Source organism: Gopherus flavomarginatus, chromosome 8 (genome assembly GCF_025201925.1).
Source record: "Gopherus flavomarginatus isolate rGopFla2 chromosome 8, rGopFla2.mat.asm, whole genome shotgun sequence".
In the NCBI taxonomy this organism is placed as follows: domain Eukaryota; kingdom Metazoa; phylum Chordata; order Testudines; family Testudinidae; genus Gopherus; species Gopherus flavomarginatus.
Genome location: NC_066624.1, coordinates 23,077,625 through 23,093,331, shown reverse-complemented (window position 1 = coordinate 23,093,331; position 15,707 = coordinate 23,077,625). Strand labels below are relative to the sequence as shown.

The following is a 15,707-nucleotide window of genomic DNA, read 5'->3' as shown; positions in this document are numbered from 1 at the left end:
ATAGCTTGTGGCTTGTGTTCCAGTTCTTTACTAGGTACTTTTATGGGGTATTCTGATTGCTGAGGTCACATGGGATACCATGGAACTGGCTGCACTGCACTGCACTAGGCTGTTACCTTATACAAGGAAATTCTTGCTAATGGCAGCCACCTCTGGAGGATGGGATTGCAAAATACCAATTCTCTACTTGTAGAACCAACAGAGAGCTGGAGCCTGCAGTGGTAATGGTGCTAGAAAGAGGTTTCACAATCACAGTAAACTGCCTTAGACTTGTTTTCATTTTCTGATATTTTCCTCCAAACATCCAAGAAAATTTATTTCCTGTAAATGCTGGTTTCACAATTTTGAACTTCAGTCCAACCTCCCTTTTGTTCGTGCTTGGGCACAGGTAACTTCTCTGGCCCAAGGACAGGACAACCTCTGGATGGACTTTTTAGCAAAACTTTTTGTGCGCGGGGGAGGAGAGAAGGAAGGAAGGGGCATCCTTTGCCCCTGCCATCATATACAACTTTTTCCCCAGTTCCCCATAGTCATGTTGCCTTTCAGCTGACACAGTATTAATTTTGTTCCCCATACCTGCCCTGGATAGATAGAGAGAAGCACCAATGGGTGACCCAGCATCCACTTGCCACGTTCCTACATTGGCACCTATGCACCTACACACTCTAGGATCAGCATTGACATGCAGCAGGTCAGTTGCTGGAGTGGAGCCTTTTGCCTAGTGGGCCGGGAGGACTCCAGGCATTTTATCTTTGTTCTCAGTCTGGGGGAGGGGTGGCGGGTTCCTCTTTCCCCATAGAAGAAGGGAGCACAGCCCAGGCATGGGAGAATGTGGGTGTGTCTGGCACTGGAACCTCTTCCCATGGTGTGCAAGATGAGCGGGGCTAGTCCTTAACCCTCCTTGCTCCACATTGAAGGCCTGAATAAGGAAGAAATGAGTCAGATGAATTGACTTTCTTCTTCCCTCCAGGGGAAGGAGGAATTGAGTTGGCAGAGAGAGAAAGTCTTGGTGTGCATGTTGCTGCACATTTGCTTTGGTCACAGCAGACTGGAAACAGACAAGACAGACTATCAGCTGGAGAATGGCAGGTTCCGTAGCATCCTGGGCCCTGAGACCTGATCTTGTCATGCATAGAGCCCTGTGTAAATCATCACTGTAATTTCATTGTGTTTTTAAAAATCACCACAGTGGCAAAGTATTGAATCCCACAGAGTTTGCACAGAATGAATTTTACAAGTAAATTTGGTCAACTTCAAGGATTTTTTTAATCAGGGTTTGGTGGCACTTTCATGCATCCCAGGCCCTCTGTGAAATTGTGATTTACACAGGGCCCTGCTACTCTTGCACCATGTGGCAGGTTTTGGCGGTTTTGTTACCTTTTTGCAATGGTTTTTGTAATTTAAGCTACCTGAAATAACAGGGATGTGCTGTTAATGTTTCTCCATAATTCTGCTGCCCACTCACTATTTAGTGCCAGGGTCGATGGGAATTACAGTCCCGGCAGCTGTACTGGGCTCGGTTAGTCTTCCCAGCACGGTGCTTGTACCTATCCTTCAGCGTCAGCTCTGACAGCTTTAGCACACCAGCCCTACCCCTTGTCAGTCTTCCAGTGCTCAATTCTGTGCAGGCCCCGGAGCAGCTGCAGTGGTGCTCAACTGATCTTGTCCGTGTCTGCTACTCCGCTCCCACAGAGGATACATGCAGGGCACAAAACAGCTAATTGAAAATAAAACAATTTAGGATGTGGATTTTTTTATTTTACAATAAAAATTTGGGGATGGGCAGTGGATCTTTATCTTCTGAAAAACACTTCACTCAGTGGAGGGTGGTCAGTAAGCAAGTGTGTGTACACGCTAAATTCCCAAGGGTAGAGGACTGGACTTATTTAGTGAGGGCTAGGGCTGCAACTGCAGGGAGGCAGCTGCCTCTTCTAAACTCCTGCAAAAGTGACAAGAAAGCATGTATAGTTGGCAAGTCTCAAGCTTGCACCAAAAGCCACTGGTGTCTCTCTCTTCTCCCCGTGCCCGCACGCACCCCCCGCCCCCCGAGATTCCATAAACAAACTCCTGCTTCCCATCTCGGAGTCCACTGTAGGAAAGAGGATGAGCAGTTGACTGAGATCTGGGCTATTTCATGCAGTCATGTCCTCTGAGACCCTGTTTGGGTCCACTCCCATGCCTGGAACCTATAGGGAGAGACTCAAGAAAAGGAAGCAACAACACAGTCCTACAAAAACTTGAAATGGGCTTCTTACTTCTGTCAGCAAGTGCCCGCCAAAAGTGCTCGATGCCCATCATGATGGACCCCGGGCCTCTAAGCTGTGGATGCTGGGACCTCCCCTGGTATCTGCAGATGGTTGTGAGAGAATTTAGGCCTTTGTCCCTTACACTGTGTGGGCAAAACAGAATGGTTGAAAACAATCGCTGGACTAAACCATTGAACAAACTGAAGGGAGCATAATGCAAATTGGGTATAAAGGTGGATATTGTGTTAATTTATGCATGCACAGCTATGAAGCACAACTAGAGAGGTGCTGTAAAAGAGAGGTGCTGAGCCCTTATCTGACAAATCAGACCCCTTCAGTGTATGTCGGGCTGAGCATCTACAAACTGAGGCATCAAAAAGTCATTAGTTACAATTAAAAATTGTGGTGCATGTATGCATGTTGGCCTGTAAAAATTAGAAGCTTACTTCTTTTCATCCAGTGGCCCTGTGGAACTGATTGATGAAATGGAACAGGTGCCACTACACACAGATACAGCTACATTCTCAGAAATGCTGTGCAAATGTACTGCACTTGCGTGGACTGAGCAGGTGAGATAGCTGGGGAATGGTGAACCGCTGGAGGAACAAACTCTGCTGGAATCTCTTTGCTGTGACTTATAGCAAACATGTTCAAGAACTACCCCTCTTTTGGATGGGGAAACTGAGGTACAGAAAAGTGAAATTGCTTGGAGGCCATGTGATAAGCCAGACGGGCAAAGCCAGGATTTGGATTCAGGATGATCTGGCTTCCAGTCCCATGCTTCTTCCATTAGACCACACTTCCTCTCATTCTGTCTTTATTACTAAGTCCAGAGCTACAAACTTGTGAAGAACAGTATGGGCTGTTTTTATATATATATATATAGTTAAGGGGATGCTGTACCTATTTCCAGCAGCTGGAAATGATGCTCTGCCTGGAGTGACATTTCTCTTCCTCCCACAGGCGTTCTTTGAGAGTCAAGAGTGATTAAAAGAATCCTACCTGTGTCTTTTGCCTTTTTTTATTAGCAGTAGTACGTTACTATATTAAAAATGAAAATAAGACTCTGTCACACTCTTGTTTCCACTGATCTTTATATAGCAACACCATTGCTGTAGCATAGCATAGATTCCTACTAGGTAATGCCAATGGGTCTTGCCTCTTCTAAGAGCAAACCTACCTTCCTTCATTGGAGTAGTCTGTAAACTGCAAGTGACTAGCCAATAAGCCACTGAAGAATTACAAATAAAACCGCTGCCCCACTACAGCTTCTGGCTCCCAGTTTGAAGTTCTGCCATGAATCTGCCAATTGCCTTTTGACACCAAAGAGAGAACAGAGAATGGTATTTGGATGCAAAGGCAGCAGAGAGAACAGGAGACATGCTTTATGATGCATACCGTTGGCCTGATAAGTACCCTCCTGCTTAACTGTACAGAGACCCCAAGGAGCCAACTGGAACTGCTCTGTGTTGTGAATGTTTCTGGCAGTGCTAGAAATACTCTGTCAGTCCAGGGAATTCTAACTAGTGCCACTGTTACTACAGAGATATCACCTCTAGGAAGCCTGCAAAGAGAGACTAGTTCTTAAAGAACTACCAAAGCCCTCTTTCTTGGGAAGATGGGGCATATCAACAGTTTCCTGTGAATTTTTGCAGATACACCTCTACCCTGATATAACGCTGTCCTCAGGAGCCAAAAAATCTTACCATATTATAGGTGAAACCGCGTTATATCAAATTTGCTTTGATCCACCAGAGTGCGCAGCCCCGCCTGCCCCAAGCACTGCTTTGCCACATTATATCCTAATTTGTGTTATATCAGGTCACATTATATTGGGGTAGAGGTGTGTTTATTTTTAAAAGATGGGAAATAATTTTTGCTTTCATTTTCCTAGTTAACTGGCAATTGGTGTATTCTGCTCCAAGGACACTCTTGTGTTGGGTATTGGAAGAATCTACTGTGTCACCCTTCTTATTAAATGCATATATGAGGAGAATTAGTGAGGAGGCATAGTCTGAAGCATTTTCAGTATGTTGACAATGCCCAGGTTTAAATTGCTGTCTCATCTGATCTGAAGAGTGCAGCCAAATGCATTTCCTGGCGTCTGGGTACTATTGGACCATGGATGAGAGCAAGCTGGCTGTAGCTCAGTCACTGAGGGAAAGAAGCAGAGTAGTTGGGTGAGGTTCTCTTAGCCCTTCTGAGGGTGTACAATCAACATTTGTGACCAAAGTCCATGACTTGGAGTCTGGTTTGACTTCCAGCTGTTTCCAGATGATCAAATAGTAGCATTGGTGAGGTTGCTTTGTTTTCTCCTAGTTATGGATCTTGCACTATGATTAACGCTAAGATTTTGTTACCATTATTTTTAGTAAAAAGTCATGAACAGGTCACAGGCAATAAACAAAAATTCACAGAAGCCAGGGCCTGTCTGTGACTTTTGCTGCTGCAGTTTCCCTCACCACTGTGGTGTCTGGGAGCTGTGGGGTTTCCCCTCTACCCAGGGCAGCTGGGAGCTGCAGGGTAACCATATTTCCCACAGAGAAAACAGGACACACCAGCCGCTTGCCTGAGGCGTTCCCCTGACTCTCGCGTGAGATTGTTGCCTTCTGGCCCCTCAGGAGTCTGTCACCTGTTGCTGGAACTTTGCAGGGGGCTTCCTGTCACTTGTCACTGCTGTTGCCTGTTGCTGGAACCCTGCCAGGGCCCCACTGGCTGTCAGCTCCAGAGTACTACAACCCCTGGGGCTGAAGCAGAGAATGTCAAGGAGGTCTCTGGAAGTCCCGGATTCCATGACCTCCGTGACATAAATGTAGCCTTAACTATGATCCGTGTCTTCTCATCTCTAGACTGAATATTGCAATGCACCGTATTTGGGACTTGATCTTAAATGTAATGGAAAGCTGCAGCTACTGCAGAATGTTGGTAGGCTGCTTGATAAGTACAGTTTCTTACCCTCAGCACACTAGGCTTGTGCTCCAGTATCTGCTGAGGCTGGGTATTGACAAATGGGTGGAATTTAAAATGGTGTGTTTAATACATGAAGCCCTAAGTGGTCTCAGATCTTCCTACCTGAGAGGCTGCCTTCTCCCTATGACGTGCTGCCAAAGTTAGGATGAACAGGGGTGCTTGAGCTTGGTTTGCATCTGTATGAGAGAGCTACTGGTAGTGAGTGCTCTGCGAGGGTCCCTTTCTTGGCCTGTTCTCCCACACTATCTGCAGAGCCTGGCCTGGCCTGGCCATACAGCAGTGCCAGTCTGGGCGTTGACAGGGAATTGAGGTATGACCCTCTTCCTACCTGATGTTTGTTCCTTGCCATTCCCTCAGACTGAGAACCATCAGGGAGGGGAAAAGGGTCACATTGGAATGTAGGGAATTCCTGGCACGGAGGTGAGGGCACTGATCAGCTGAAAGATGGTATTGGCAGAAGTGATAAGGTGGGCAACGAGCAATAAGATATCTGTATGCAGCGGTGGGAAGTGGTCTCCTGTTTGTAGGAAAACAGAGAAGTTGCTGGGAAGGCAGGAAGGGAAGGAGACTAAAAATGACAAGTTTATTAGGTCACTGGTTTTGGCAATCCAGGTGGCAGAGTCCAGAGCTAATGGGGTCCACTAACCTCTTCTAGTACTCCATACAACCTGAGAAAACATGTCATTTAGCATTCCTACATGACTCTGGGTCCAATTCATTGCTATGGTTCTGTCCATATAGACCACATGTGTGCAGTGGTGGAAAGGCAGGAAGACGCCGCTAGAGATTAAAAGCAGAATCACTTTCCAGTGCTAAAGAATCTCCTGAGGCCTCAGGGCAGGGGTGGCCAACCTGAGCCTGAGAAGAAGCCAGAATTTACCAATGTATATTGCCAGAGAGCCACAGTTATACATCAGCAGCCCCACATCAGCTTCCCCCAGTGCCTCCCGCCCACCAGCAGCCCTGCTGATCAGCACCTCCCCCTCCCTCCTTCAGCTGTTTCATGGTGAGCAGGAGGCTCTGGGGAGGGTGGGAGGCGGAGGAGCAAGGGCACCGCAGGCTCAGGGGAGAAGGTGGGAAGGGGTGGAGTGGGGGCAGGGCCTGTGGCAGAGCCAGAGGTTGAGCAGTGAGCATCCCCCGGCACATTGGAAAGCTGGCACCTGTAGCTCCAGCCCCAAAGTTGGTGCCTATACAAAAAGTGTGGCTCCGGAGCCACAGGTTGCCCACCTCTGCCCCAGGGGATTGATCCAGTTGCCTCCCTGAGTCAGCTGTGCTTGTCATCCCTGTTTGCATAATCACAAGTTTGAGGCTGCATCTCCATGGATGTGACATTAAATAGTCAGTGAGGAACAGTCATTGTACCTAGCAATATAGTAATTATCCTAGAACAGATTCCAGAAAAGAGAGGGATCTAAATCTGAACCTATTCTGTAAGGCAAGTCACAGTCTACTGCTGGCCTTTCTAGCAGCTGGGGTCTCGTTGAATCACTTAGTTGCTGCAATTTGGTGTAGTGTTTGTGTATGTTTTACCTGCACCCAGAGGCCTTTGAATTCAGCTCATGTCTATAGCATCGTAGATCAGGTCTATTTAACTTGTCTTGATATTTAGATTTGGGTTTGGGGACACTCCCCCTCCCCCGGACAATAAAAGCCTCAGACATCCTGTAACAAAGCATGTCTTGTTTAACTCTGGTTCTACCTCTGTAAACCCAAAGAAAATAGAAGCAGAGATGCCATTTCCTCTCACTTGAGCATTCTGCATTTGAAAATGGCTGGTTTGATATTTGCGCTGTTATTTTTAATGCTGTCCTTTGTGTATTACCAAACACTGGACTACGCAGAAGCCCGTATTCAAATAATGAGTGGCTGTAGGAATTTAAACCTGGACCTACTGCTGCTTCTCACTACCAACCTCCAGCTCAACCTATCTGAACCAGAGAGTTTAGATGAGTTTCCTCTGTCTCCCACTTCCATTGCACCAAGCCCTTGTACTAGCAATTGCACGCCATCTTGGGCTGTAAGCTTCAGCTCTCTCATGCTAACCATGGCTGCTGTTAGGATGGGAGACCTCAAAGTACATCGCAGGTACTGCAGAAAATGGCATTGGCAACTCATTAGGTGGTGCCCTTCTTCTGACATTTGAACTGGTATCTTTAACATAGTGATGAGGGATGCTTTTCTGCCAGAGGTTCAGAGATGTCATTTTTCAGATCAGACTTAACAGTCCTGACTGCTTGTGGTCATTATAGATCCTGGTGGTTAGACCTTTACCATGCATATCGAAAAGAATCATTTTAATGAAAAACGTGGTGCTGAATCCCCTGCACTGCTTTTGAAATCTCAGTGCCTTGGGATTTTCCCCCCTTACCAGAGTACAATTATTAACTGTAGTGTCCTAGTCACATTCTGCTTTGGAGGATTGCGTTTCCCTTCCAGTTTCAGTGTGTCTCTTAACTCCTAGACGACAGTTCGTATAGTGTTTTGGGGCCCTATTAATAGGCTTGGCAAAACTCAATTTTTTTACCAATTTTTAATTGAAGTGTCTGCTGGGTGTCAGCGACCTGGCTAACCCTCCAGCCATGGGAGAGGCCATGCCACTACTGAATATCTCCTGCTGGAATACTCCTCACAGTTGGGGCTGGAGATCTCTGCTCTGTCCCTCCAGGACTGCTGCCACCTTCTCGCACCTTTTGTGCCTCCAGGGATTATGTGTCGCAGGGAGCCCTCTGCAGTTCCACTGTCATGGGAATTGAGTGAGTTGGTCCTGGTAGAGCAGAGCAGAGACCCCCGCACTCCCAACTGGTGTGTGAGAGAGAAGATCTGTGATGGCAGGGCTGCACAGGGCTCCCTGTGCTGCCACAGGGATGGTGACACCCAATCCCTGCAGGTGCAAGAGGGATGGAGGCTGCATTTGTGCTGCTTGTTTATTGATTGGGTTTTTTTTGGTGTTGATTTGAGGGTGTCAGCTGAAGTTGACATTTAATGACCTTAGTTGATTAAAGTCAAATCTTGCCAAGCCTGCCTATTAAGGAGCTGCCACATCCCACCACATTTCAGCAGCAGGTGAAATGAAGCCCATGTGTATAGCATGTGAAGTGTTTTGGGGGTCAGGACAAGAGGTGCTTTGGCAATGCAAGGTGCGGGTGAGACTAATGGGGATTTCTATTTGTTCTAGGGAGGTGGTGGCTGAAGCTTTGCTAGATGATGGCTCTCTCATTCCAACTGTGGAACAACTGGAGACTTTAAATATCAAGTGTGAAGGTTAGTGTCTCAGACTTTGTGAAATCCCTTAAATGAACACACCAGGGTAAGGCAGTGAGTTAGGCTTAATATGTTGTTTTCTCATTATGATGAAAAACTAAGTTTGCATTAGTTGAATTTGTCTTGAAACATGCTATGTACTTGCGCCAGGCCTCCTCTTCTGCCCCTTTTGCCTACTACACATTTTTGTAAATCTTACCCCATCTTTTTGGAGGCCCTTTTATTTTCATGTCTGCCTTCTGCTTCTGTACTCACTCCTACATGCATGAAGGCAGACCTCCCATGTCAACGTTGCAGTTAAGTGGTTGCAAGCGGAGGCTTCCTTCTAAGTCTGATTGTGACTGTATGCCTCTCTTGCTGTATCTACAATAGCTGTGGGTTTCATGGAGCCCACAGGAATTTCCATTTGGAACTGGTCAAAAATAATTTTCTTACCCTTGTATGACTGCCTCTAGCTGTGACTCACTTCTGTGTTGCTGCTCACAGGCTGAGTGAGACTGCACTGATAGACATGAACATTGGCCCCTTTAAAATGCCAGACTAAAGAGAGTTGGGCACCCAAGCCCTATTTTCATTGGAAATCGGGTGACTAACTCCATTGGGACCAATTGAGAATCCCCAGCTAAGAGATTCCCAGGGGGTTATCTTCACGTTTCTGTAATTATATTAACAGTAGTAGAGCTCTTCGGAGCTGCTCAATACTATGTTGCTTTACCCTATACTAATCCTTTTTATAGTACCTTTTTAGCTAGATTAGCTCTTAATTATGTGAGAGTTGAGCTTATGATGGCAAAGCATTAGCAAAACAGAGAGAGGTTTTCCTGTGGCTTACAACATGATTAGATCAAGCTTCATATTTTCTGCTTTCCTTGAAAAACTGTATTACTTACCTAATTATCCATTCATTGTTTTTCCTGCCTTTGCTGATTATAACTGATTCAGAGTGGGATGCCAGGAGTAATATAGGGCCACTGAATACAGTATATGCTACTCACTTTTGAACTATCACTGAACCAGATGTTATGTTTAAAATACTTTACCATTTAAGTATAGTGTTTTTGGTTTTTTCCCCACAGAAAATAAACAGTTATTGGATTTCAAAATCCCTCAGACATTTTACTACTTCTGGCAGCCTCTGCTAAAGGGCCTCCAGTCCCGAAACTTTACACAGACCCTGCTAGAGAAAATGTTTGCTGACCTGAAGCAGTGTTCTGAATCTTCAGAACTCAGGCCTCAGTACCTGATCAACTGGGTTGCTGAGATTTTGACTACCAACACCAAAGCTAAAGCCAGTAAGTGAGTCTGAAATTCTTTAGATTCTATATGAAGATGGCTTTAAAATCCTCTCTCATTTCAGTGCAAGAAATGGGGAAGATGATACTTCTTTCAAGTCAGAAATTCAGGATCCTAATTGTACTGGTCACGTTAATTTGCTGTGGCTTTCAAGATCTTGGTTTTCATGCTTTTTAACTTGCACTTTCTGGGTACCCTTTAGTTCATTGTAATATATGGAAAAATGATTTCTAAAACTTCATTATGGGTTTTATCAAGACTTGAAAGTTGGTAATTTTTCCTGTAAGGGACCAATGCCCCAGCATGGTGTTGAGAGCAATGCACTGCTAAAGTTCTGTTTTATACATAAAACCTGAACCAGTAGTTTGTGTTATTACAGATGCCAGTTGGACTTCTCATAATAAGCAGTTCTTAGGAATCCCTGGCTTCCAGTGCTGTGCTCAGACTACTAGGTCATACAGTGCTGCTTTTGCAACACCCCGGGGTTACTGTTAGTGTCCTGACCAGACCCCACGATGGCTGTTCTCATTTTGTTCTTTCTACTTATGCATATGTTGCCTTTGGGTGAGCTGTCTTTCACTTCCTGTCCTGAACTTTTTACAGTTGCTGAAACTGCCAAATCTTCGTATGTTGAGTTTCACTCCAGAGACAGCTGCATTCCACAGCTGGTTGGAATGATGGCCTGTAAAGCATGTTAACTCTGCCTCTTAAGGGTGAAAGGTGCTATAGAAATGTAAAAGGTTGGTTATAAACATGTTTTTCTTACGTTGAGAGTCCCTTCTCCATCTTTTTTTTAGGGAGGAAAATGAGATGCCCTTCACAGAGTCAGATAAGCGAAGGGAAGCTGTTTCACCATAGAGTTTCCTTGCAGTGGATAAAGCTTATTGATGAATGTTTGGAAGCTCCTTGCTGGGCGACCCCACACCTCCTGCAGCGGTAGGTGTGACCTCTATCTCTTTGAAAAAGAAAAGAGGGGGCAGAAAGCAGATCATATGCAACCTGGTGAGAGCCACTGAAAAGAAGTATGTTCAGTTGTGGCTGGGACTCCTTCACTGACCTGCTGTCACCTTTGTGGAAACCCTTTGGTGTATACTAAACCTACATCATTTCTGCTCTGCTGTCCACTGGTGCTACAAGAGAGAAAGCAGCAGAATTTTTCAGGTCTCTCTTTCAAAAAACTAAGTAAGTAGAGTGGAATAGAGTAGAGAAACTAGAAATTGGTGACCAAAAAAATCCACATTTGAGGTATCCGAAAAGCAATATGGGCTAAGAATCATGATGAAGCTGGTAGACATTAACAGTGTAGTGAGAGCTTATAAGGGTTGTAATCTGTGCTTTTTCATGAGGGGAAAATGAAGAAAAAAATCAGAATATTTAAGAAAACAAAGAGGGAGAGTGAGTAGCCCAGGACCCCACTCGGCTTGGGAGGATTACCACCTCTGTCATGTGCACCATCTCGATGGCATGAGAGAGCGGATTTAGAAGAGCCCCTATTTAGGAGCTGCTGGATTTCATAAGCCTCTGTCCTGGAGTCTCTTCTTGCTTGTAATGCTTTGGTTCCCTCCTTCTCTTTCTAGGATCCTGTCAGACATGGAGCCTCCTTTGCCTTCAGATGCTCAGGAGAACCTTCTCTATCTCTCCTCCATCTACACCCAAGAAGGAGGCTCTCTCTCCAGTCCAGGCTCTTCATCAGACAGCAGCTGGCAGCCAATTTACACCACTGAGAGCTTACAGTGGAAGGCCAGACAGGAGAGTCAGACCAAAGGCCATAGGGTGGAAAGGCGAGAAACTGTACTGGGTGGTGTTGGTGAGGAAGAAGACAATGGGGAGGAGGAAGCTGAGGAGGAAGAGATGGAAGCTGAGCCAACGCCTTTTGAGGAACTTCTTCATGTTGATAACATGATGGTTATTGCTGAGAAAAGGGCAGCACTGCATGGGTCCATCTGGCAGATCAGTGCAGGTAAGAGTGACCTGAAGACTTATTCTGATGTCCTGGGTCTCTCTTTGTCACCACTAAATAGAAATTGAAATGCACAGTGGCCCCTCAGTCCTCTCAGCCTGGTTAAGACTGAAGCTTACTTCAAATCCATGTTAAAGCTAAATCCCTGTAAACTGTTTTTTCACAGCCTGCCACTTATAGGCGGCTCCCTTCTTGTGGCTCCCATGACACTGTGGTTACTTTTTACAGGTACACACAGCTAGTGCTTCATTAACTTTCATATCTCTGTGGTTAAAATTCCAGTTTACCTCATTGACAGAGAAGGGTGTGGAGCTAGCGGTGAGCAGCAAAGAAAATATGAACATTTCATGGACTTTGGCAATACATGCTGAAAGCCTTCCCTTATCAGACCAAGAGTTCATTAAAAATGTTATTTATGTATTTCCAGTGGTGTGCAAAGTGCTTTTCAGACCAGTACCAGGCTCCAGGAAGCTTGTAGTATACACAGCCAACATGCAAATGGAAGAAACGAGACAAGGAGTTCAGGGGGCAAATGGGGTCTTAGAGACCAGAAGAGGGACCACACAAGTTCATCTAGTTTGACCTCCTGTATATCACAGGCCACCAGCACCACCCAGCAACCGTACACTAAACCCAACAACTGGAATTAGACCAAAGTTTTACAACCCTTAGGAGATTAAACTATTGTGTTTAGGGCAGTTTAGCAAGCACATTGTTAGTTCTAAGACTACGTCCCACTACTACTGAATACTTATTTTTGAGGGGCTAGGAGGATTTTAAGATTTACAGAGTTCCTTGAAGAAGCATGATTTGTTGAAGACTTTTGTGAGGGGAGGGGATGGGGAGAAAAGAACTGGTGAGTCAGATCAGGAAAGGCATTCCAGATACATTTGCAACAATGCGAAAGGCAATTCACTCAGATACTTTTCCTAAGTACATTATTTTTTTTTGTTTGTCTAAGCAATTACCTTGAATCAAATTGATGTTGGGTCACTAGAGTTGAATGTTCAGGTGAGTGGGAGAATGAAGTAATAGTGAAATGAGCAACTTTTCCATGGTAAGCAGGAGTTGGAAACATTCAGTTCACATTCTGTGGCTGTCTGGAATAGAGAACCTTTTCAGTGCTGTGTTTGCTTTGTGTGCATGGCTCTGCCAATGTGGTTCTGTTATATTGGTTCCACTTTCAGTAGCTTGACAAATGAGGTTGCTCTGTTTTCCCCTTCTTCCTGCACCCTCCACTCCCATTTCCCTTTGAGCTGACATTCTCACTTGGAACATGAAATACCACTTATTTTTTTAGATTGGAGAGGGGAGAACAGGAACCTGATCAAAGTAGCAGCCATCACTTTATCAGGAAAGCAGACAAGTTTTGAGAAGCCTTGCTTTCCAAACAATGATATGCGACACACCTATATATGACTTGGCTTATGAAATTTGGGAGGTGACTTGGATTTGGCATTATCTGCTGAACTTTGAGTATGAGGTACAAACAGCCTCATTACTGCTGTCCAAGTTGGCACACTGTCATGGGGACTATCAGAAACTGAATAAAGGAGTAGGAAGTGGTGGGGAAGATGTAACTGTGCCCATCATTGTTGTAAGAACTTACCAGCTGATAAGAGGATGTGTCCTTTCCAGGGATTGCTATGTTCCCTCTTCTTCACATTCCCCCCCAGTCATGTGCAGAAGATTCTTTACAGGTTATTCAGGGTTCCCCCAGCTTTTATCTTGCTTCCCTTCTATTCTGTAGGGCAAGTTCCTGTTTTCAGTTACTACTGTATTTTCCTAACACTTCTAGGCTAGGACTTCTAAAGAGGCCTAAGTTCAATAGGAGGTTGGTGTCAAACTCCCTTATCCTTTTTTGAAAAATCCCAGTTTGAATCCCCCTTATGTTAAGTGATCTTGTTGCAATTATCCAACTCCCATTTGGTTAAAATGTATTTCCTCTCTTCTGCTTCTGTCTTTGGTGATGGGGATACCAGCAGAGAGGTTACTGTGCATGGAAACCAAAGGAGCAAACTGCTGGTGCAAACATGCAGCTTTCTGCTCCTTAAAATAGGGGAGTGTCTTACATGTGTGCAAGTGGCTCTTTCCGTGTACTAGGTCTTGCATTTTTTTAGGAACCAAATCAGGTGCTTTTCCAAAGTATGAAGTTGAATTAATGCACAAAAACAGCTTTGCTAGTTTTCAAATGCCACAAGTAAATTTCAAAATAAATAAATAAATTAAATAAATGAAATTGCTCTAGAACATGACTCTGAAGAAGACTTGGGGGTCATGGTGGATAATCAGCTGAACGTGAGCTCCCAGTGCGATGCTGAGGCTAGAGGGGCTAATGTGTTCCTTAGGTGCATAAATGGGAATCTCAAACAGGAGCAGAGAGGTTATTTTATTTGTGTATTTGGCACTGGTGCAATCACTTCTGGAATGCTGTGTTCAGTTCTGGTGTCCACAGTTCAAGAAAGGTGTTGATAAATTCAGGAGAGTTCAGAGAAGAACGATTAAGTTACAGTTTCTAATCTTTTATTGTAAATCGACTCAAGGAGCTCAAACTTTTAATGAACAATGCTGAAGGATGACTTGATCAGAGTCTATAAGTATCTGCTACATGGGAACAAATATTTGATAATGAGATCTTCAATCTAGCAGAGAAAGGTATAGCATGATCCAGTGGTTGGAAGATGAAGCATGACAAACTGACTGGAAATAAGGTGTAAATTTTTAACAGTGGAGTAATTAACCATTGGAACAGTTTTCCAAGGGTTGTGGTGGATTCTCCATCACTGGCAACTTTTAAATCAAGATTGGATATTTTTCTACAAGACCTGCTCTAGGAATTATTTTGGGGAAGTTCTATTGTCTGTGTTATACAGGAGATCAGACTGGATGACAAGAATGGTCCTTTCTGGCCTTGTAATCTATGGCGTTTAATAACTCAGAGTATCCCAAAATGTTTGGACAAGCTGCACTTTGGAGAAGCAGCAGAAGTCAGAATCAAAATTTGGAGATGTTATTCCCAAATGTATGCTACACAATTCTTGCATGAGATATGAAATGCACAAACAGCCCATATACTGTTTTCTGAAGTTTATTTAGAAAGCGCATACTTCTTGTTTTGTACCATTAATGTTGTTTTCCTACCCAGATGGAGTGCAGTGGAAAGACTTTCCTCTTGGGAAACTTCCAGGTCAGACAGACGACCCTGATAGCCTGTTGGTGGATAGTTATTCTATGATGTCCATGCTCGATCAGCCAGTAACAAGAGGTGATGGAAGGAACTCCCCCAGTACAAAGTAAGTTGTGGTGTGAGTGGGGGTTTCTGCCATTATGCCATCAAGTACATGTTGTTTATGCTCAGCCCTGCACCTCCACAAGAAGAGTCTGAGACAGCTGTTCCTGTTAATAGCTGTAGCAGTTTGAGAAATGTTTAATTGTTCTCTCTCTCTCTGTGCTAGCATTTCATTGACTTCTAGTCTGAGGATACATGAAGAGGCTGGAGAGGGTTACTTTAAATTAAAAATAAAAAAAAGAGTCTGTTTTGAGCAAAGTGCTTGGCTGAATCTCACAGGAAAAAGGCAGAGAGCGTAGAGGCCTTTACCTTGACAAGATAAATTAACACGGTAATGTGGTAGTCCAAACTGTACTATTTTAACCACTGGCAAATTCATTCAGTGATGTCACTGGGTAAAATACGCTCTCCCAGCAACTACTATCACTACCTCCTACCCAGATCCCTCAAGTTAAGTTAAAAATCCAAGTAACCAGAACAGCAGCTCTATGATGTGATGTGGTCAGGATGCGTTTAATGGAAAGCAGCATGGTCTTGTGGTTTAAGCCCTGCGTGGAAGCCAGGAGACCTGGGTTGTGTTCCTGGCTCTTGCACATACAGCATAACCGTAGGTAGGTCATTTAACCTCTTTGTGCATCAGTTTTCCCATATTAGCCTACCTTGCATGAGATAGGTGTTGAGACTTAAT

General features: G+C 44.6%; 1 protein-coding gene across 1 annotated transcript in view; it reads left to right on the top strand.

The window, feature by feature from the left end:
• The window catches only part of LAS1L (LAS1 like ribosome biogenesis factor), a 52,166-nt gene that overhangs the window by 20,199 nt on the left and 16,260 nt on the right, over positions 1 to 15,707 (top strand). The window contains exons 8-12 of the mRNA XM_050964649.1: positions 8,392 to 8,477; positions 9,554 to 9,769; positions 10,568 to 10,706; positions 11,348 to 11,730; positions 14,876 to 15,023. Coding sequence (XP_050820606.1) covers positions 8,392 to 8,477; positions 9,554 to 9,769; positions 10,568 to 10,706; positions 11,348 to 11,730; positions 14,876 to 15,023 — 972 coding nt within the window. The remainder of the gene's footprint in view (positions 1 to 8,391; positions 8,478 to 9,553; positions 9,770 to 10,567; positions 10,707 to 11,347; positions 11,731 to 14,875; positions 15,024 to 15,707) is intronic.